Raw genomic sequence first — 21232 nt, 5'->3', positions numbered from 1 at the left:
TAGCCAGTTGGCTCAGGCCCTGGGCATATGGATTTCTAGCGTGCTTGGTAACAACTACTGATCTCACGTCACGGCAGATCAGATAGCCACCGACGGCTTGTTATGAATGAATTGCATTTCCAGACAAGACTAACTGCAGAGATAAAGAATGTATTTCTAGTAAATATACCGAAAGCTATTAACGACAGCAGTTAGCACCCATATATACCATAGCAGACCGTGTATGGGAGAAGGGGGAAAGGGTCATACTTGAGATTCTCCCGATCCGTCAAATCCAGAAAGGCAGTGGAATCCAAATCTCTCCCCTCCAGACCACCAGCCATCTGAGACTGGATTCGATCACGGCGTTTGTTCTCCCAACGAAGCAGAAGACCGAGCGCGGAAATGAGCACGACTTCGATAAGGTGGCAGACGATCATTGACCAGATTCCCAGATCATATGTTGGCCTGTTATCCCAATGTTTTAGTGCTATTACATTGCTCTGGGGGGTGGGGATAAAGCTTACTTCTGACTCTCTTTGTAGAAGAAAGGACCTGCGATGTTACCGGTACAGTAGCCTAGGAAGAGGACTGCGTTGGTGACGACTTTTTTCGTGTGTCCTGGGCAACGTCAGTTTTGACTAATTTCTTGGGTAAGGGAGGATAGGATAACGTACCGGCTGTGTTTGCGATTTGCATACTAAGAATCAGCACGAAGGCAGCATTGTATGGCCCCGTCAAGTAGTAGCAAATCAAGCGGCCGACCTTGACATGCTGTGGGACGAAGCGTAGCCCAAATGCTCCTGCAATGTTCGGGAGGAGGAAGATCAAGATGAAGATGCAACGCCTGTTCTCGAAGCGGTCGTTGAGGTAGACGCAGAGGAGGATGGATAGTGCAATTATGACTCCATAAGGGATCTATGCTGTCAATGTTTACTCCATACCGTCTGTCTTGAGCACTTCACATACCTGCATCAAGGTTGTCACAAGAGTCGAGAATCCAAATCCTTGGATGATAATGGTTCCAAAGTTCGAGATGCCACCGTTGGGAATGTTACCTGTCAACAGTCTATCAGCGTAATCAACCTTCGAATGCTGCAAAACCGTGACTCACAAACTACACCCAAGAAAAAGAAAAAGTAGAGCTTGTAGTCCGTGAATGCTTCCCAGATCTGATGCGGCTTGATATGCTTATTCTCGATACCCGTCTGGTTTTCCCGCACTCTTTCCACTGCGATTCGCCGCTGCCGCTTGGTGAGAAGCGGCGCAGTGACTGGCGAATCAGGCAGGATGATGAACATGACTATTCCCCAGGCCGCACAAAGAGATCCACTGACGATAGCTGATTAGCAGCGCTCCAAGGATCAAGATTCAAGGCAATATCTTACATTACGATGAATTCGTACTTCCACGAAGGAAGGGCACCTCTGATATGTCCAATTCCATAGCCAAGAAGACCACCAAGTGCGATTCCCAAGCCGTTGGCGGTGTACCATAATCCTAAGCGTACCGGCTGTTCACGTCGCGTATACCACATACTAGTGATGAGCATGAAAGCAGGGTCCGAGCACGCCTCTGCTGCACCACCTAGGGCTCGCAAGACAGCGAGCGTTGCGAAGTTATGGCATGCTGCCTGTATAATGAGAAATACTCCCCTGCATAAGTTTAGCATACCTTTCATACAAACAAGCCCGTTGATCCACGTACCACATGAAGATATTGGCACCAAGATACTTTCCTAGACGGCACAGTTAGTCCGTATCTCACCACAGAAAGCCTGGCTCTTACCAATTGGTAAGCGTTGCAGAAGAAAGTTGGTGGGCTAATGGGATGTTAACATTTGGATCTCATTTCCCAGCTGATTGAACTCACAAATGCCCAAGCCAGAAAACCGAAGTAGAAGATACTTGATAGCCAGCTATATTGTGTGCCATGGAGATTGAGGTCTTCCTCAATTCCAAAAATTGCTGCGTAGCTCAGTGTTGTCTATTGCAGGTTATAATCAGCCGCTGCAAGGATGAACGTATTAAGTTGTATAGAGCAGCGTACCTTGTCGATGTAAAAGAAGGCATAGCAAACGGCAAGATATGGCAGGATCATGAAGTCAATTTTCCACAGTAGCTTTCTTACTTCCGCCGGATCAACAGGCTCGTCAAGCGCATCTGGATCAGTAAAAAGAGCCATAGCTACGTCGCCATCAGGCGCCTGCTTTTGAACCCAATCTGTTTCATGATTGCTCGCAAGTTGATGGCCTATATTTTCCTCATGAGCGATTTGTGGTTTGGTATGTGATATTTCCGCCATTTTGATAGCTAGTTCAATGGATCTCTGGTAAATTAGGTCAATGGTTGATGAAAGCTAGCAGAATGTGCTCATGAATTCTCTGACAGGGAAGCTATCTCGCATGCGGACCTGAGAGGCTAGCGAGCTCAAAGTCCAGCTGGACGAAAGGAAGAGCGATTCGGAAGAACAAGGTGGTTATAATGTCTACAAGACCCCTGCTTTTATGTTCGACGCTAGTAGGAGCTTTGTCCTTCACATCGGGCCCCGGTCCTGGATGCGAGCTCCCCGAGTATGGGCATCTACCAATCATTGAAAGACTTCTGTGCCGACGTGGGGGTCTGAGACGCTGTCGAGGCGAGAAAAGCATTCTTTATCTCGCCTCCAGGTCTGGAATACCGACTAGCACGGCATATGTTGAGCAAGCCAAGCCACATATTGTTCACCGTCATTGGTGATCCGGGGTATAGCTTGTATCTGGCACCACTAATTGGACGATAGGAGGCAAGAAGTCTCGGAGAAAAGCCGATCAGAACAAGGATTGATGGCGATCTGCTTCAGGCTTTAGACGGGCATAAACCTGGTAGGCGGATTAATTATAGAGTTCGCATGGCATGATGTCTTCGAGCATGCCTCACGGTGTGCTGGAGAGTATGAAGCGGAGAAGTGGAGGTGACCCCGCGTGGGGGTCGTCGATCCGGGGTATCCCCAGCTCCCCGTTCCCTCCACATTTCTACTAGCACTAGCACCATCAATCTCTAAAGATAAGAAGTGGATCTATCCTTATATACCGACTCTGGTCTGGATATAAGCTTCTCGGGGTGTTATTTGACGGGTCTGACTGCCAGCTCCGTATATATAGCATTAGTAAATAGATATGTAATGCGTCCATCTAAGGTTGATTAGCTGGCAACCCTCGAAGGGGAAAGGGAGCTATGGCGTCGGAGCAAGTCCGCGTAGCAGGATCATCAGACTGGAAATGGGAAAGGGGTTTTATTAGACTATGACTGTGTGCCGCGGATGCTATCATTCCATAGCCAGAACCCAGTATAGTGGAAGCAATGGGCTGGGATCTGATCCTATGGAAGAGACAGTCTGGAGACTAGAATTGGACAAGGACGAAGACGCTACACCCCATTAGGAAACCCGACTTCAGAGCCGAGCCTGACCATGCCATACAAGAGACCCAAGACCTCGCTTAGGAAATCAGCGCCATAATGATGCGTGTTGCTCGCAAGAGGACGTTTCAAGATTATATTACCATCACTGGCAAGCCTACGCACTCATATCAAAGTTACACAATCATGGGACAAGAAGTACAGAACACCTCGCACTGCCAGTAACAACACATTATCCTGTATTATCCCATCCTCGAGGATAATCAACTCAGATGAAGTGACAGCAGACATAAGAGGTATAAACGGGATATCGGTATCATCTCTAAAGGTCCGCGACTGACAAATCGAAACTATCCAAACACACAGGGGGTTACTAGTCTAGCCGACGACGATTAGCTCGATAGGCGGGATCCCTTCCCAAGCGTCTAGACCAAGCCGTTAGTTCAGATTAATCAATATCTTACTTTATCTTAGAAGGATCGATAAGCTTGGTAATGGTCTCCGTGCCATCTGGCCTATCTGATGCTATCAGTCATGTAGTCTACACAACGAGCACCAGATGGCCGTTAGCAATGGTGACGGACAAGTAACTTGATATTCAGGGCTTTCAGCATCACTCTGGTGGGTCCTTGTGGTGCCCATATTTGTAGGAGGAGCATGGTCTAATCATCAGAAAGCGACATGTTGCATGTTGCGAGCACGAGATACTGGCATTTGGTTAGTCTTCTAACCAACCGCCCGTTGTCGCTGATAATGGCGCGGATGTCGGCAGGTAATCCATCAGGAATCCAATAGCATCTGCTTTGACAAGCGACACAACTCATAAGCCTGTTACCTAATAGGACTAGCAGAGATAATTCTTTGCCGGCCAATAGTATAGTAGAGAAATTGGAGGCAAGAAGCTTATATCAACATCAACGAATATATCAGGGGGTCCTTTATAGCTGCCCACTAACAACAGCTTCTCCCTAAGATCTGCGAGGTCATCGGACAGGTTGTGACTTGTCGCTGAGATTAGCATCGAAGGCCCATGGACAGGGATGTGCAATACTAGCAGTTGAGAGACCATTCGGGCCATCGAATAACCGGGGGTTGCGTGATAATGCCAGCATTTTCTGACAACAGCGTCAAGGCTGGGGAGCACTGGAGGGTGGCCGATTTGTCAGTCATCCCGCTATTATTCGTCAACTGACATGAGTGTAGTCTACTCATTCTGTGACAGACTGTTTACTGTGTTTAGCTCTGTGCTGTTAGCTGTTGGCAGTTTGTCTCAATCCAAAGACATGTATAGATGGCTCAAGAGATCTATAATGTGGGCATAGTCTGATATTGTAACTGCATTGATCCAAGCTTGATGATCTTGCACGTCATTCTAGTTAACACGCGAGCATTCACACATGCAAACGTTCAAGAAATCACTTGGTTTAGTAATCGCATGTAAGGTCTCAAAAAATCAGACCAGCAGGCTATATGTGAACTAGACCTAGCAGAGGTGCGCCGTGTGCAATCATGAGGTGCACGGCAGCATAACTATTACTGAATGTAGACTGCGCTTCAATTGAAGCTTAGAGCAGACGTATTCAAGGGCTGTCCAGTGGCCGCCCAAGACTCACACTCGGAGCAACGAAGACTTCCGCTGTCCCTCGTTGGTGGTCAATGTTAGAGTATCCGGATAAAGACAAGACCAATGTCTTACTGCCGCGTCGTTGGTGCAAATGCCATACGACGGCAAAATAAGCCGGAATATAGAGCAATCTCCCTCGTGACCAGGAATTCGTACCTGAGCTCAAAGTCCTTCCAAGAGTTGGTTGAAGGGGTGTGTACGGTAACGGGTAAATGTCCGAGAGCAGCGCGGTCGGGAATGCCGCCAATCTGCGTGGCTTTTGTTATCGAGTAGGATAAGTAGACGAACGGGCGACTGCCAAGCGACCATACAAGCAGACGGCGGTTTCATCGCTGACGAGATTCCAGTCCATCTGCAGACGGGAGTGGTCTGATATGTCATTCGCTGGTCTATTGAGCTAAGGGGATTAGTATAGACAGGGGCTTGTCAGCATCGATCGAATTGAAGGACGTGGAATGGTTGCGTTGGGAGCTCTGGGATGAAGAGAACAGACTCCTCATCTTCAATCACATGCTCCCTGGCAGGAATTGATTGATTGATGAATGATCGATCTCCCCACTAAGTCATCAGCTGGTCACACCTGTCTACCGCGTCTGACGGATCGTATCATTTAGTATGATGGTCGAGATCTTTCATATGAATCATGATATGGTGGTCGTTAAACTTTTGGTACCCGTTGTGTAGAGGAGGTCCAACAGTCATGGCATGGCACCATTGTGCGCCCGTTAGGTTTGACGGGTTTGCCAATATTTGATCCTACTGCGCTGGGACCAATAACAATATTATAATGCAAGTAAGTCAGTAATTGACCTCAAGGCATGTGGCCGCTTTGGGACAGGCCAGCCTTCCGCCCCCATCCATCGGCTGAAATGAAAAAGGGCGTAACCCAGAGAGAAACATTATCATGGTTACATTGAAAATGCTTTTCACCCACATTTTCGGTTCCACGACACCCTCCCTTTCAGCCTTCTGCCCGCAATTTCCATACCCCACCGTTTGGAGAAAAAGGACGCTATCGGGACACCAGACTCAGACTGGACCACCACCGAAGAAGTGGGGGTTATTGCTAACCCATTTCCCGTTTAGCTGCATGCCTTCGGAGCTCTCCTGCCCGCGTCCTCCAATACCCGAAGAGAGAATTCCCGGAGAGGAGGCCCTGGACACACACACACCCTCTCTCCCTAACTCTCACACCGACTTCCCACCGTCGAATAACACCATCTTCTCAGCCTGCTGCGGGTGTGCGGACGGCCCTGGTTGCAATTGGCGGAAAGGGCCGTGACGGACCTGCAGATCGAGCCAAAGACGAGGGTCTGAAATTCTCACATGCCCCGACAACCGCCTGGAATTCCCCCAGAAATCGCTCGGCAATAAATAGTCACGATCCTTCGCCGTGCTTGATCGCGGCTAGTCCAGCGCGGTTTATTCTCTAGTGATAGATCCGCTTCGCCTCGTTTCAATCCATTGGCCCATTGTCGTTGAATGACTGCAGTAGTGCGACCGCTAGGCAGGCATGGGCAGCCTACTGGACGACCAGACTGCGGTTTCTAGCGTATCTTAAGGGTACTGCTTGCACCTTCAATTCGGGGAACCTGCCTTTCGTTTAAATAATACTCGATATGGAGTGCTATGAAGATCAATTGCTCCGATGTTTGGTTTCATTGCGTGGGACGCCGTTCTGATCCAGCGATTGTCATGTCAAAGTCTTTCGTAGTCCGGCATGACAGTCAACTTGGTGTCTTGTTTCGAGATGCAAGCCGCTAGTCTTGAGAGATCATTGGCCTTGTAGCTAGCTGTCGATAAACTTAGTAGGGAAGCAAGCCAGTGTTCACAACTCTAAATTTTGAGTGGCTATCCGATCCGACGCCAGGCACGGCAAGGGAACGCTTATCTACTCACGTCTCAAGACCCCGGATTTTCCTGGCAATATGACCAGGGAATGAGCGTAGTTGGTCAACAATGCATCCAAGAAGTCCAAGTGAACGAACGATAGATGAGTGGATGCGCGGCCTTGTCCGGGAGGCCAGATTCGGCGAGACGGCATGGCTTGCAGCAAGGTCAATTTGTCCTAGACCCCGCAAGCATGAGTTATCTACGAATATGTAAAATTGGAAAGAGGTGGATGAAAAGGTGGATATGTGTGCATCGGATCTTTCCAGATGACAATCAACACCAGGTCATCCGCCAGAAGCAAGCTCACAAATTGTGAGGGGCAGTCAGAGATCTGGTCAGTGGCATTAACGGCTACTATTACCTTACTTCTCTACCATCCGGTCATGGCGCAAAAGGTTCAAGGCTGTTCAAGTTGCAAGTCTCGTTTTCGAGCCTCCACAACCGATTCCAACGCACTGGGCGGTAGTTCTTAACCTGGCGGACCACTGCGTGTAACCATGGGACCAACTGCTCATTCCGCCAATGGCAATGATCGGTCCAGAGGAAGGATGCCACATGTCGTCATGCTCCCAGAGTTGCAAAAGGTCATGAATATGAAGCCGCCACGCAGATCCGAAGATCACTGACGTGGGGGGTGGTTAGGTAAAGCAGTAAACGCAGTAATATGCAACCTGATTAATGCTGAAATTGTGAGGGGAAACCGACCCTCCGCTCCCCGCATTCTACGCAGATAGGAAAGGAGAAATTAAAAATTGCAGTGTCCATGAAGGGGTCAGAGTCCTGGGTATAACGTGGCCTACAGTCGGAATGATTGAGCAGGGCGAGGAATGACTCTAGACAAACACTGAAGAGGGGGGGGAAGATGACCGTCTACACACGAGATCCACCGCCATGGTACGATGATGGTAGGACTGGATCATAGGGGGATGATGGTTGTGTTTGCTCGAATGTGGTCTGAGACACACCAAGCAGCAGCCTCCGCGGGCAGAAGTGGTCATGAAACCCCAGTATCGTCACTTGCCTTACGGCTTCCCGGGCAGGGGAATGGCAAGTGACGTAATTTCCCTTTGGGTGTTTGACTCCCGAGCCACCGGGCCGCAGCAGAGAGTAACGCCTCTTTGGGGCCGATGTTCCGACTAGTACTAGCAATACTGTTAGTGCGCAGGTCTGCAGGTCGCGAGGACGGAAAAGGGAAACAGAAAAATGTAATTATTACAAAAGTATGTTTCCTTCGAGTAAAAAATCAAATTCATGGTAGACAAAGCCCACCATTGTGTGGTCTAGAAGACCCTCAGTGCTGAGCACTCGCACCGATCGTAGCATTCAGGATACGATGACGCATGATGGGGTCCCCCCGGAGGACAGACAGCCTGCCTACGAACGGAGGACAGCCGCCCTTCCTTCTCCAGCCGATTTCACGCACCTTTAAGGGGGGGCACGTATCTTAGGGAGCTTAACATCCACAATCGACCCACCCTTGGCCACTTCTGGATAAGAAAAAAGTGGGTAGTGACCATCCTCCAGTGGGACGCTGGCCTTTATAACGTCGAATGACCCTCCATTTGGCCTGGAAACGTTAACGTCAAAAATACATACTTGGGAAACGGCAGGGACACAAAACCTGAATTCTTCACCTTTTTGATAAATCCCTTCCACCCCCCAACCCTCCAACCAACAGACTTGCATTATTCCAACCGATCAGTATCCCTCCTACGAATCATTGCCACTTTTTGCAACCATCATGTCGCGAACTAGAGTTCTGCTGGTCGGAGCTGCGGGCGAAACGGGCGGCTCTATTGCGAACGGACTGCTCGAGAATCCCGGCTTTGTAAGAACCCCTCCCTGCTTTCCTGATATCTTTTCTTCTCTTTGAGCCTGAGTCTAACCTCTGCACCGCTTTCCGTTATTATAGGAGGTTCATGCCCTCGTCCGTCCCCGTTCGGTTCAGAAGCCTGCCATCGTAGCCCTGCAAGAGCGAGGCGTACAAATCCGCAAAGGCGATCTCAAGGGCCCCGAGAAGTCCCTCGCCGACGTCTTGACCGGAATCGATGTCGTTGTCAGCTGTGTCGGGCCTGCGGAACAGCAGGACCAAATCCCGCTCGCTAAGGCCGCAAAGAGTGCCGGAGTCCAGCGATTCATCCCATGTGGATTCATTACTGTGGCACCGCCCGGTGGGATCATGTGGTTGAGAGACGAGGTAAGTCGTCGTGGCCGCCGCTGCAGCTGCACGCCATACCTTCTCTGGTCATCAGCTGACTTCTTCTCCAGAAAGAGACAGTGTACAACCACATCAAACAGCTCCGACTTCCTTACACCATCATCGACATCGGTTGGTGGTACCAGCTTTCTTACCCCCGCCTCGGTTCCGGAAGAACCGACTATGCCATGACTACAGCGAACAACGAAATCGTCGGTGATGGCAACACTCCTCTTGCCCTGACGGACCTCAGAGATATTGGACGCTACGTCGCCAAAATCATTGTTGATGACCGCACGCTGAACAAGATGGTCTTCGCCTACAACACGGTCTTGACGCAGAATCAGATCTATGACCTTCTGGAGGAGATCAGCGAGGAGAAGATCCAGAGGAACTATGTAAGTACAGTGACTCGCTGCGTCTGTTGGATGTATGCTAATATCTTCTGTCACAGATCCCTGAAGAGACCATTTACACCAGAGTGCTTGCAGCACGGCAGTCTAGTGAGACTTATCCCTTCGACCCTGTCAAATTCATTCCCCGATACCTGGCCGAAAACCAACTGTCATGGGGTGTCCGTGGCGACAACAACCCTGAGTACGCCAAGTACCTAGGCTACTTGACCTCCAAGGATCTGTATCCCGACTTCGCTCCTCACGACTTCAGGGAATATCTTGAGACGGTTGTCCGAGGCACGGCTAAGGGTGTCTACACCGACCGGGTAATCTCCAAGGCTCACCAACGGATGTTCCCTCGGACCGAATCGAGCGATTCGCTTTACACCCGGATATTCCCGAGAACGGAATCTAGCGACTCTCTCTACATGTCGAGGTAATCGGGACATGCATTTTACTTTCAAGCAAAAGGATTTTGAGGCGACGCTAGACGTGCCTCCTGGGACCCGGCGCGATGTGTATATGACACCATTTGGTCGAAGCCACGCTATGCGTTGATGGCTTCATTCTCTTCTCTGCCTTATTTCGCTTTACACGAACGGTTTTATTATTTCCGTTTCTTTCTATTCCCTGGGGGCTCTAGACTGGCGTTTTTGTATCTATGATGGCTTATGGTTGTCTGAGTGGGTAAGACTCACCACTCATTTCTTTGATTTACCAATGTATCTGAGGGGCTTTTGACCTTGATTGGACGATATTTCCGTTTAAGCCAGAACTTACTTCTACTTATACCCATGCGATTTGAATCCAACCTAGACGTGATCCACACATTCGTTTCACGTTACCCTTCCAAGTAATTAAGAAGCGTGCGGAAGAGCAAGCACATGGCTGTTGTTCCAACTCCACATGCTCCTTCCGTGTTTACTCTTCTCAACTTTAACTGAGCCCTCTGCTTCACGCACTGCTTTAAATTTTGAACCTCCACATCAATTGCGTCTTTAGCTAGATGCTCCTCTTACAAAGTGAGCATGCCTCATCAAAGTCAGGGAATACAGGGATCTGAAAGAGTTATCCCCACGAATGAACACTACGCTTATTCAACCCGACCTCCTAGCCAGGATGGGCTTTCGGCAGCGTCCTACGGTGTCTTGAAGCCCCGACAAATCACCATGGTTGGTCAGTATTACGATTGAGGGTATCTAGACTTTGCACTAATACATATTTCTCCAAGCTATTGGTGGGGCTATCAATACAGGTTTGACGATCTGCGCAGGGAACGCATTGTCCAAGTAAGAGAACAATCCCCGATCGCAGAAGTTACAACTGACATTTGAAACAGGGCCGGTGTAAGTGTGTCACTTCTGAACTCAACACACTTTTATTAATATGGTTAGCCTGCATCGATTTTGATCTCCTATACAGGTGTTGGGGTAGTTGTCTACTTGGTTCTCTGCGCTTTAGGGGAGGTGGCCTCGTGGTCTCCCGACCCATCCATGACGGACCATGCTACTAGACTCTGTGATCCTGCGCTTGGGTTCACTTTGGGATGGATGTAAGCCGCCTTGTGTGGGATTGGAACACTACATCCAACATTCAATAACCGCAGAATGATAGATACTGGTTCAAGTTCATGGTCGTCATCCCCAACCAGCTGGCAGCAGGAGAATTGCTGATATCGTACTGGCAAGACAACGAAGCGAAATACTCGGTTCTTTGGACCACTGCCTTTTTAGGGGTTATCATCGCTGCCAATTCCATGTGCGGTCGATATTTGGGAAAGTACGAAGTCATTTTGTCTTTTTTCAAGGTCCTGGTGATGTCAGGGCTTATGGCTCTATCTATCGTCCTTGCACTCGGAGGGGGGCCAGATCGCGATATGAAAGGCTTCCGCTACTGGAGAGACCCCGGAGCCTTTGCGAATGGTACAGGAGGCGCCGTGGCAGGTACCGTTCGGGCTATCTGCAGAACAGTCCCTTCCGCTACGCTCGCCTATCTTGGGAGTGAGTTGATGGGAATGACGATTTTGCGCACACAAAACCCCCGAAAAGCCGCAGGTCGGGCGATCAAGGTGACTTTCTATCGCATCTTGGTTTTCAACATTGTCAATAGAACGCTCTTAGGGATGCTCGTTCCCCACGACACCCACATGCTGGCATTTTCCTACAATGCGCCCCAGCATCGGACGGCCTCGGCTTTCGTAGCTGTTGCTCAATCAGCCGGGCCTTCGGTAATTCCGCACATCCTGAACGCCTGTCTTTTACTATTTGTGCTATCGGCTGCAAACCAGGCTCTTCAAATGGCAAGCGTCACACTACACGGGCTTTCTTTGGACAAGAACGCCCCTTATTTCTTGTGCCGTACCAATAGGCGAGGAACCCCCATCTATTCGTTGGGTACATGCTCTGCTTTGGCGTGTTTGGCGTACTTGAATATCTCCAGTGGCTCCAAGAGACTATTTGAATACTCGGTCAACCTGGTTTCCATGTTCAGTATCCTCACATGGGCTTCAATCCTCGTGATCCATTTCTCTTTCATCCGAGCAAGAAAGGCTCAAAAGATCACTGATGAGGTCTTGTCCTTCCGAGCGCCCCTTGGGCTGTTCGGGTCGTGGGTTGCACTGGTAGCATGTGTCTTTGTCACGGTCATACGTGGGCTCGACTTTGTCGACCCAGAATTTTACCCCAGAGGAATAGATCGCAGCTTGGCATTTGTGACCTCCTACATAGGCATTCCACTCTATATCACGCTCGTGATTGGTTATAAGATTGGCACCCAAAGCAAGCATGTACAACCACAGGATGTTGATATGGGGTCCTTGACACCCATGCCGGAGCCGCACGTCGCGGATGGCAATACCGTGGGACAAGAAGGATCCGATTCAATCCCATTGAACCGGACGTAAACGATCGGGAACCCTTTCTGAGTCTGTGTGGTCCATTTTGATGTAATCGTTGATCCCAACAGCGTCTGTTCCAGCAACTGGGGAGGTTTATGTTATGGTGCAAACCCCCATACACACCCATTATTACATCCAAAATTACCGCCCCATTGCATTCACTGGGCATTGAGCAACATGCCTTTTTGGTGCGCGATACTTGGATGTTCCTTCTCTCTTTCCGTTTTTCCCAATCTTTTTGTCCCTATGATCGGGCGAGGAGTGGGGACTGTCATCGCGCCCGTTTACACGGCAACCAACAACTACAAATACAGACTAGAATAGAGTGTAAGGTGTGAGCGACCAAAAGGAGATACCCCGGAATCACCATGACAATCACAGTTGCAGTTGAGCAATTTTAATTTCTAAATCACTAGAGTCAGGGTTCCGGCATCGTAGGATAACGTAAACTGTTCTTGAAATTCTCTGGCATACAAGGATTCGTGGTATCGGCGCCAAACGTTCAGCCATAATTTGCTGGGGTGGGGGAGCTGGCATGGATGTGTTAGTGTGGGCTCAACAGCTCCCTCTTTCTCTTCTGCATCTCCATCCGTTCTGCATGCCCCTCCCTTTTCCTTGTCTTAGCCTCTGTGACTCCTTTCTTTGGGTATCTTTAAACCGCCTTCCTCTCTGTTGACCAGAAGGGCAATGCATTTCATGTACATGATGCGCAGACCAACCTTCGTTTGATTTATTGAGCCAACCATTTGTTTACCTGGTTCCCAGTTTTATCTAGATGCAAAAGGGAGATACAGAGATACGATTCGACCTTTGGTTAGAACAAGAACGCATCACTTCTTTGCAACGTACCAGTTTAGGAACCACCAGTGCACGAAGAGGCACCGTCACTTGCCTACCGACGCCGCAGAATGACTTTCCCCCGTACCCCAATCAGGAGTGGCCGGGAATTGAACAAGTTGATCGATTCGATAAACGAGCAATTTGATTTGGACATCCCCAATCCCCTCAACTATTCTCCATCTATCGGTGAAAATAACAAGTCACTTGGCTGGAGCCTCTATGGCCGGATTCGAGTGTTATACTTCAACCGCAAGGTGGACTTGAATCGGATCTTCAATGACTTCGAGGAGTGGCTTGCCTCCCAGTCGGCGGTGCTACCTGCTGGGGATGGTCGCTGGGGACATATACCAGGCTCATTCGCAAACACCTCGAGAAATATCTTTATCAACAACGTGAGCAGTACTATCTCAAAGGAGGAGCGCCAACGATATCTGGAAAGATTGTTCAATGACGAGCTCTATCTGCTCACTGGCTCCTTTCCAGCACCCAGTAAGGGCAACGAACTTCTAGAAGAGCCACCAGTCCCATCAGGCAGCCCGCTCAAGAGAAGGCTTTCTGTGGAAGAGGAATTTCATACTGCTCCCAGCTCTCCGGTCAAAGATCCAGACAGGCCGCATTCTCCTATATCCAAAGAAGACGCCTGCGATCTTTCCGTTGGAAACATCAACAGGACCGGATACCCAGTCTTACAGCCATCAAACGTCACAGTACCAGTGAACATATTCAAAAGTCCAAAGAAAACCGACAATGATAAGCCCTCCAACTTTGTGGAACGCTTGAGGGGTTCCGACAGTTACCAGCGTTACGATGCATTGCCAACCTCCAATGATCGAGCAAAATTCAGCTTCAGCACAGTATCTGATACTTCTTCCAGCTTCCTTGATTCGACTACTGCTCCCTACGAGACTTCGTTCACGTCGGACACCACTGAAGCGGTCGAGTCAATGCTGGAAACCGAATCTATGTACGAGGTGTCCGTAGTGGAACATCGTCTGAGCGAGCAAGTAACAACACCAAATCTTGCAGAGATCCAGAACCTAGAACAAATCGCTTGTCAGGAACCTCGCGATTCAATTGAGGGGCGGATAATGACAGACCTCCTCCAATTCGGACCGTTCTCGCTCGATCACCAATACCCGAATACCGTCTCCCTTCGGTATAGATATGAACTAGAGAGGGTAGCTAGAGAGTGGGATATATCCTTGGATCGCATGTTGGTCGGTTCTAGCATATCCTTCAGGACACTTGATGATTTCTGGCGCTGGATAGAGGGACATAATCAGCGGGGAGGGAAACGGCTCCCCGAAAGGTCCTCTCGCAAGGCCTGGGATGCTGCTACTGGCAACTTCATGACTGACAAACATTCAGAAGTTGTCGTCCTGACAGGGGATATGGAGTGGTCCGCACAAGGGGTCTTCGAAGCTAAGATTGAATCCCTTGAAGACTGAACGGACTTGTCGCTTTCACCGGCGGTTTGGATCAGACAGGTTTCTCAGTCTGACAGTGCCGGCTCCGGCGCGGCCTCCACCGCATCTCCGACTGCCCTCTGAGCCTACGCTCCTGCGGGAAACTCTGGGTCTATGGCTAACGCAGAACGTCCATCGATGCTTGGGGAGGACGTGGAAGCCCTTTTTCGTGGATCAAGTCACCTCGAAACGCAAGGCAGAAGAGCCCAAATTCCGTATTGATTTCTTCGCAATCGATGGGGTTGATTTTGACCATGGCTCCCATCCTATCCCTCCTATTGCACCTCCCCATCAAGACAGTAGTAATCACACTCCCATGAGCCTAGATGCGCTGGTTGATTGGCACATGCCTCGCGAAGAGAACCTCATGCAGACCAACTGCAAATTGTTTCAACGCTTCTCATTGGCTCTGTCGAAAACCTACGCTACAGTGGTCCTACAACCACGACAGGTTCTACCATTACCAGACGTATCCCAACCTGTTATGAATGATGGTTGCGCTTTGATGTCTAGAGGCTTGGCCAATAAGATTTGCGATTCGTTGGGACTGACGGGATACACCCCAAGCGCCTTCCAAGGTAGAATAGCAGGTGCGAAAGGGTTATGGATGGTCGACAAGCATCAATCGCACGTGTCAGCGGACGATAATGACGTATGGATACAGATATCTGACTCGCAGTTGAAGATCAAGCCGCATCCGTGCCAGTGGGATGAATCGGTAGACGATGAGAAACTTACCTTTGAGGTTGTGAAATGGTCTAAACCTTTGCATCCCGTGAACCTAAATATACAGCTTCTGAGTATTTTGGATCACGGTGGGCATATCAAAGAGCATCTTGCAGATCTCACTAGACTAGGAATACAATCGGTTTATCAGGAATTCGCGAACGTTCTTCTATCTGACAGCGCAGTGCTCTGCCGGAGCCTGGTACAGAAAATCCGGCCGTCGGGTGATGATGGATTTGGGCCGGTGTCCCAACGCACCTGGCGTCTCGAGAATTGGATGAGCAGTGACGCCGAATTTATCATCCGACTCACTGAAGCTGGCTTCTGCCCGCGGAGCTTCTACTTCCTCCGTAAGCGATTAGGGAAGTGCTTACGAGAGCTTCTGAAGCGACATGTGGACGAACTTCGCATCGAAGTGCCCCTCTCAACATACGCCTTCTGCATTGCCGACCCATACGGGGTTTTGAAGGAGGATGAAGTCCATTTTGGCTTTTCCAACAACTGGCGCGACGGGAAGGGGCAATTTGAAGATATCCTACTGGATGGCATTGACGTCCTCGTCGGTCGTCTTCCCGCCCACCTGCCCTCTGATATCCAGCGCCGGAAGGCAGTGTGGAAGTCAGAGCTACGACATTTCAAGGACGTAATTGTCTTTCCCAGTGTTGGCAGCATACCCCTGGCACATATGCTCTCTGGTGGTGACTATGATGGGGATACTCCTTGGATCTGCTGGGACCAAAACATCGTCCAAAACTTCAACAATTCCAAATTGCCGGATATAGAGTTCCCAGCAGAGCATTATGGACTTACCAAGTATGCTGTAGACATGAAAGACATCCAATCCATGGATGAATTCCTCCAGAGCTCGTTTACATTCAACTTGACCCTGTCGAATCTAGGCCGCTGTACTGTGGAGCATGAAAAGATCGCCTACGACGACTCAATCGACTCGGACAAGGCGAAGGAACTCGCTTGCCTCCTAAGTCACCTAGTAGACGGTCGCAAAGCAGGGGTCCACCTATCAGAGAAAGCATGGCAGCAATATCGCAAGAAGATCAGTCCCTGGGCACGCGAACTTCCCGCATATAAAAATCCCAGACGGAAGCCCAAGGAATCCAACATCATTGATTACCTCCGGTTCGAGGTCGCAACGCAGGAGCGGCACAAGATACTGAAGAAGCTCGAGGCGGAGTTCCCGGAAGAAAAGGCACCCTTCAGCAAAGATAAAGATTTGGTGAGGCCATGGTATACGATCCGTGAGAGAATCAAGAATGAAGGCCAGCGCGGGCAGTTATTCACAGCGGCTAAGGCCATGAGAGACATTATCGAGAAACTCTGCCTTCAATGGAACCGTTCTATCTCCCGAAGTCAGGACTCATTCTCTCCTCACGCGCTGGACGCCGCGGGAGAGGCCAGATCCATCCCTCCACCAGAGGGCGATCATCCTTTAATACTGGTCTGGCAACACTGCCGTGACGAATGGCTCCGGGTCCTGGCATCTTACACATATAACCAGCATCCCGGCGCCAGCTTCGTCATGCATGCGTTTGGCGAGGTCCTCTGCCAGATCAAATCGAGCGCCCTACCGGCACGATCAGTGACGTCGGAGATTCTCTCTTGCTACCGCGTCAACCAGAAGGTGGTCGCTCAGCTGACCGCACAGGATGTTGTTGAGGAAGGTGAAGAGAGGCTAGACGGGGAATATGAGTATGAAGGACATGAGGCGATCGAAGCGATGCATTTTGGGATGCGGTCGTCAGGTGGGTACTTTGATCCGGATGATTGCTTGTCTGTGGAGTGATTCGACTTGTTTGGAAAGATTGGATTTGGGTTCTCGTTGTGGGGACATATTATGAGTTGGATACTAGGTAGATTTTGATGATAGGATATGAATTATGAAACATGCTAAGATTGAGTGACACATGATGCAGTCAATTCTAGGAAGGCAAGCACAGACCAGTATTTCTCACATGTCAATGACTGGCAGCTTCATTATCGCTTCCGGCTTGCTCGCATTCCATCCATCCAGCTCTAGGAATGAATGGTTATTATTCACTCACATTCCATCCCCTCCTTATCCCTGACTTATTACAGATAATTGATTTTTCTTCTACCGAGAAATTGAGAAGAAATGAAGAAGAAATGAAGAAGAAATGAAGAAGAAATGAAGAAGAAATGAAGAAGAAATGAAGAAGAAATGAAGAAGAACTTAAGAATATCATCAAAATAACACAATTAAAAAATACTATAAGAACTTCAGGGGGTATTCAGAGAGAATTAAGAGACTTGGAACATGGGGGAAAAATAAAAAGAATAAGGCTCCACTGTACAGGTATCCATTCCAATACTCCTAGTCATCTAATAACTTCACCAAAAGCCATCTCCTCGAACTCCACCTCCCTCAAAAACCTCCTCTTCCCATCATAGTATACCCCATCACCACCAACACCTGCTACCTGCGTCGAGCAGTACAACCTCACCTTGACAGCACCTCTACCCCCTATCATACGCGCACTAGTAGTCCTATGCACATTCCTCTCACTCCGCATCATCTTCACTCGTTGTCGTTCCCTCTCCTCTTGTATAACTGCCCACCGGGCTTCACACTCCTCAAAGCGCTTCTTCCTCATTATTGCGCCTTTCTCCCATAGTTTCACTTGATATTTCATCTGTCTGTTCGAGTCGCCTGGCCAGTCGCTTGGCCCGTCATCTTTTTTTGATGAGACGGAGGATGAGCCTGATGAACGGGGAAGGTATTGTCTCTGTGGTTGGTAGAAGGGAGATTGGTAGGATTGTTGGTGTCGGTTGTAACGTTTCCGGTAATTCTTACTTCTGAGAGAATACAGGTTCTGAGACGGTCCAAGTTTAGGCTGGGTTATGTCAATGCCAGTAGCACTGACAGATACCTCATCCTCATGATTGACAGGATGCATCCTCTTCATCCAATCCTTCAGCTCGTATACATCTCTCACGTCCCGGCAGAGTCCTAGCATGCTGCGACGAAGAAGGTAATGTATGTGTATGTGGTAGTCCACGAGGTATTTCGCGAATTTGGGGTCGTCTGTCGCGTCGTGGCTAAGGTATATCTGGAGTTGGGCATTGTAGGCTTGTTCTTGGGTTGGTGTGAAGAGCTTCGTGTATGTGGGCGATGGCTCCTCTCTATTATCATTTCCCTCTTTGGGGGCCAGAGGTATTTCGTCGGGCGGTATTTCTCTGTCTTCTGTGGTGATGGTAAGACCTGGCGTCAGAAATGGTGGGTCGCGGGAGGCATCGTAGATGCCTTTTATGCGATCATCATAGTAGATGTCCTTGGGGACGGAGGTGAGATCGCAGGAGGTGCAGGAGAGGGCTTCTTGGAGGGAGGCATTCTGTTTTTGTTCTCTCAGGGACAACTTCAGAGTCTTTTGGGGTGTGGATTTGGGTTGTTCTTTGTTTTGGGTAGGTTTCTCTTCAACATCTTCTGTGTGGGGTGGTTTGAAAGGGATTGGCTTGGTTGTGTATGTGGATGCGAGAGGATGAGGGTCGGGGATGAGAGTGAGAGAAACGTACCATTGCCACATCCTCTCCATCAAGGGGAGAATGATGTGTAGCATGAGGCATGATGTTGGTTGGTACATTTGGATCATAGGGTTCGATATCAGAACTGATAGTTGGGTGAGGTGGGGAGAGAGTGCTATACTAGTTCCATGTATGGTGGTATAGAGTAGAGAGAGAAGAATAGTATCCAGAACAAACAAGCGTTGAGCTTACTATGCCATTCTCTCAGGGGCAAAACAAGAATATATAATACACAGTATACAACGATCTTCGACAATCCATTATCGGCAAGTCCCGCATCGTCCCAATGTTCTCATACCTGAGTGATGAAAGAATGGGTGGTTGTTCCATTTGTATATATTGGTGGTAGTAGGTATGGTTTCCGGGGCCGGGCACATGATGTTGGAGTGAGATGAATGTGATGGGGTCATTGGAGGATGATAAGAGGGGATCCTGTATTTGGTGTTAGAGTGATGGAAGTGACGAAACCAGAGGAATGAGAGCGGAAGATCATGGGGATTGGGTCGGACTCAGCTGGTTTGGGTTCATACTTTGTAGGAGATCAAGTGATGCGGGTTGGGGCGCTGTCAGGTGAGTGTTGTTGCTGCTTACTAGTAGTAATACTCGGGTGAGACTGTTGGGTGAGGGAAGTACATATCTGCAGATACCGGTCGTGATTGTTTCTTTATACTTTGGCAATGATAGGAATCGAAGAAAAATAGAAGGAAGTACCCGATTATCCTATGGATGTGAGATGGATAATTACTAGAATAACGGATTGCCAACTCAGATGGTTTGCCTGATTTTCAGTCATTGGGTAGACAGTAGTATCATATCTGTGGTCACATGATAAGGCTACTGAAGTACATGAAATAAGATCTTCCTACTCTAGGACCAGGGGTATAGCTTACTAGATGCTACATTAGCAATATCATTTGTCTCTTTGGTATAGCATACTATTGTGGTCATGTGTGGTCAACTGCTGTGCGCTGTCCTGATTATTCTCCCGATAATGCTGCAGGGCATATCTAGAATATATAAGCAAGCAAGATCTTCATGAATATGAGATCTAGGTCAGAATCAAAACCCCAAACTGCAACAAGCAATATTTCAAAGGACACTGTTGGTCAATGGTTTCGGAAAATACCATTTATCCTATTGGTGGCGCATCATTACATCCCCATGGCCAGCGTAGTTCTCTAGGTAGATGTGCTGCCACCCGCATTCTGTCCCCAGTTAACACCGTTAATAGCGCGCGATCTTCGAAGTAGAGACTGCCCGTAGCATGGCATTGGCGCATTCGGATCTATCCAGCCCTTCTTCCCATCCACCATCGCGTACCTGACCAATGCGTCCCAATAGTCGTCAGTGGGGATGAAAGGACACTCGAATCTCCATTCAACTTGGAGCCGTGCATTGCGTGCACTCTCATGTCCCAGAGTATTATCATTTGGCTCAGAAGAAGGTGTATGTGATATTACTTCAACCGTGCCCTCATAATTGGCTTCGCGTGCCAGGCGCCTTATGTAGAGTTTCATCGCGGCGTACTCTTCCTCCCCAAAAGATACTACTTTGTGCAGTGACCAGCTGGGTAAACCATATTGTTAGTATAAGATAGAGAGAACTGAGGGGGAATGAGCAGTTTAATGTTACCTTCGGTCTTTTTCTGCACTGTCATATAGTCAGTTGTATAGCAAACTTTCCAGCATAACTTCGGCATTGTCCTGTCTCCGGTTTGGGATTTGCCGGGAGTAACCTGTCCTTTCATCACTGGTTGATGCCGAAATATATCTGATTCCAGACACTTTTGTACAGTCAACCCAAAGATCAAAATCAACGTTTTTGACCTGTTTGTCTGTGATATGTGTTCCCAGGATTTGGATTGAGGCCTTGGGTGGAGAACTCAACTTTTCTCTTAGAGAAGATATCCTAGTTTCTGAAAGTTCGGCCATGGTTATTTGTCTTTCTTGGGATTCGTAATAATGGGAAATTGGTCTGTGGGATGGGAAAAAAAGAAACAAAACTACTTTCTTGGTTATATATGACTGACATGACTGAAGAGATGCGTCAGTCTTGCGAGCTACTTCGGATTATGGATCCGGCTCAGCTACCTCATATTATTGTCTCGGTTTGACGAAAGAAGCTGAGGAAGAAACTAGATGTAAATAATGTTGGTAACAGTTGTTTTGTTTGAGTAGATGGTGACATGTATCAGTGTCGCATAGTAAAACTTCCTCTCGACACTTAACAGATTTCTGCCTAAGAAATAGGAGAGTAACCA

The 21232-nt window shown here is 48.8% G+C and overlaps 7 protein-coding genes across 7 annotated transcripts; 3 read left to right on the top strand and 4 right to left on the bottom strand.

Moving 5' to 3' along the window:
* Positions 1 to 78: 78 nt before the first annotated feature.
* Positions 79 to 2283, bottom strand: BDQ94DRAFT_178655 (putative MFS allantoate transporter; the record flags this gene model as incomplete). The annotated part of the gene is made up of 12 exons (XM_026773167.1): positions 79 to 96; positions 126 to 175; positions 209 to 447; positions 507 to 600; positions 657 to 897; positions 949 to 1037; positions 1094 to 1311; positions 1368 to 1634; positions 1687 to 1717; positions 1768 to 1801; positions 1852 to 1965; positions 2029 to 2283. 12 exons carry the CDS (start codon positions 2281 to 2283, stop codon positions 79 to 81), a joined length of 1650 nt encoding a protein of 549 aa, XP_026626656.1.
* A 2558-nt stretch (positions 2284 to 4841) lies between these two features.
* On the bottom strand, positions 4842 to 5470 carry BDQ94DRAFT_143478 (uncharacterized protein). The gene has a single exon (XM_026766238.1). It carries the CDS (start codon positions 5380 to 5382, stop codon positions 5164 to 5166), a length of 219 nt encoding a protein of 72 aa, XP_026626655.1. The 5' UTR covers positions 5383 to 5470; the 3' UTR covers positions 4842 to 5163.
* A 2916-nt stretch (positions 5471 to 8386) lies between these two features.
* On the top strand, positions 8387 to 10316 carry BDQ94DRAFT_143475 (aromatic alcohol reductase). The gene is made up of 4 exons (XM_026766237.1): positions 8387 to 8722; positions 8807 to 9091; positions 9163 to 9489; positions 9546 to 10316. The coding sequence occupies exons 1-4, from the start codon at positions 8636 to 8638 to the stop codon at positions 9924 to 9926; spliced, it is 1080 nt and encodes a 359-aa protein (XP_026626654.1). The 5' UTR covers positions 8387 to 8635; the 3' UTR covers positions 9927 to 10316.
* Positions 10317 to 10514: 198 nt separating this feature from the next.
* On the top strand, positions 10515 to 12388 carry BDQ94DRAFT_170231 (putative amino acid permease; the record flags this gene model as incomplete). The annotated part of the gene is made up of 5 exons (XM_026771448.1): positions 10515 to 10662; positions 10718 to 10775; positions 10826 to 10832; positions 10881 to 11038; positions 11101 to 12388. The coding sequence occupies 5 exons, from the start codon at positions 10515 to 10517 to the stop codon at positions 12386 to 12388; spliced, it is 1659 nt and encodes a 552-aa protein (XP_026626653.1).
* Positions 12389 to 13290: 902 nt separating this feature from the next.
* BDQ94DRAFT_178653 (RNA dependent RNA polymerase) lies at positions 13291 to 17334 on the top strand (the record flags this gene model as incomplete). The annotated part of the gene is made up of 2 exons (XM_026773166.1): positions 13291 to 14618; positions 14650 to 17334. 2 exons carry the CDS (start codon positions 13291 to 13293, stop codon positions 17213 to 17215), a joined length of 3894 nt encoding a protein of 1297 aa, XP_026626652.1. The 3' UTR covers positions 17216 to 17334.
* Positions 17335 to 17554: 220 nt separating this feature from the next.
* Positions 17555 to 19476, bottom strand: BDQ94DRAFT_143464 (uncharacterized protein). Its single transcript, XM_026766236.1, has 2 exons — positions 18964 to 19476; positions 17555 to 18782 (listed from the first exon to the last, which is right to left on the bottom strand). Exons 1-2 carry the CDS (start codon positions 19012 to 19014, stop codon positions 17769 to 17771), a joined length of 1065 nt encoding a protein of 354 aa, XP_026626651.1. The 5' UTR covers positions 19015 to 19476; the 3' UTR covers positions 17555 to 17768.
* A 416-nt stretch (positions 19477 to 19892) lies between these two features.
* BDQ94DRAFT_143459 (uncharacterized protein) lies at positions 19893 to 21143 on the bottom strand. The gene is made up of 3 exons (XM_026766235.1): positions 20983 to 21143; positions 20605 to 20887; positions 19893 to 20538 (listed from the first exon to the last, which is right to left on the bottom strand). Exon 3 carries the CDS (start codon positions 20487 to 20489, stop codon positions 20151 to 20153), a length of 339 nt encoding a protein of 112 aa, XP_026626650.1. The 5' UTR covers positions 20490 to 20538; positions 20605 to 20887; positions 20983 to 21143; the 3' UTR covers positions 19893 to 20150.
* Between the last annotated feature and the right edge of the window lie 89 nt (positions 21144 to 21232).

The sequence above is a fragment of the Aspergillus welwitschiae genome (assembly GCF_003344945.1).
Source record: "Aspergillus welwitschiae strain CBS 139.54b unplaced genomic scaffold BDQ94scaffold_15, whole genome shotgun sequence".
In the NCBI taxonomy this organism is placed as follows: Eukaryota; Fungi; Ascomycota; class Eurotiomycetes; order Eurotiales; family Aspergillaceae; genus Aspergillus; species Aspergillus welwitschiae.
This window is presented reverse-complemented; position numbering and strand designations above follow the sequence as displayed.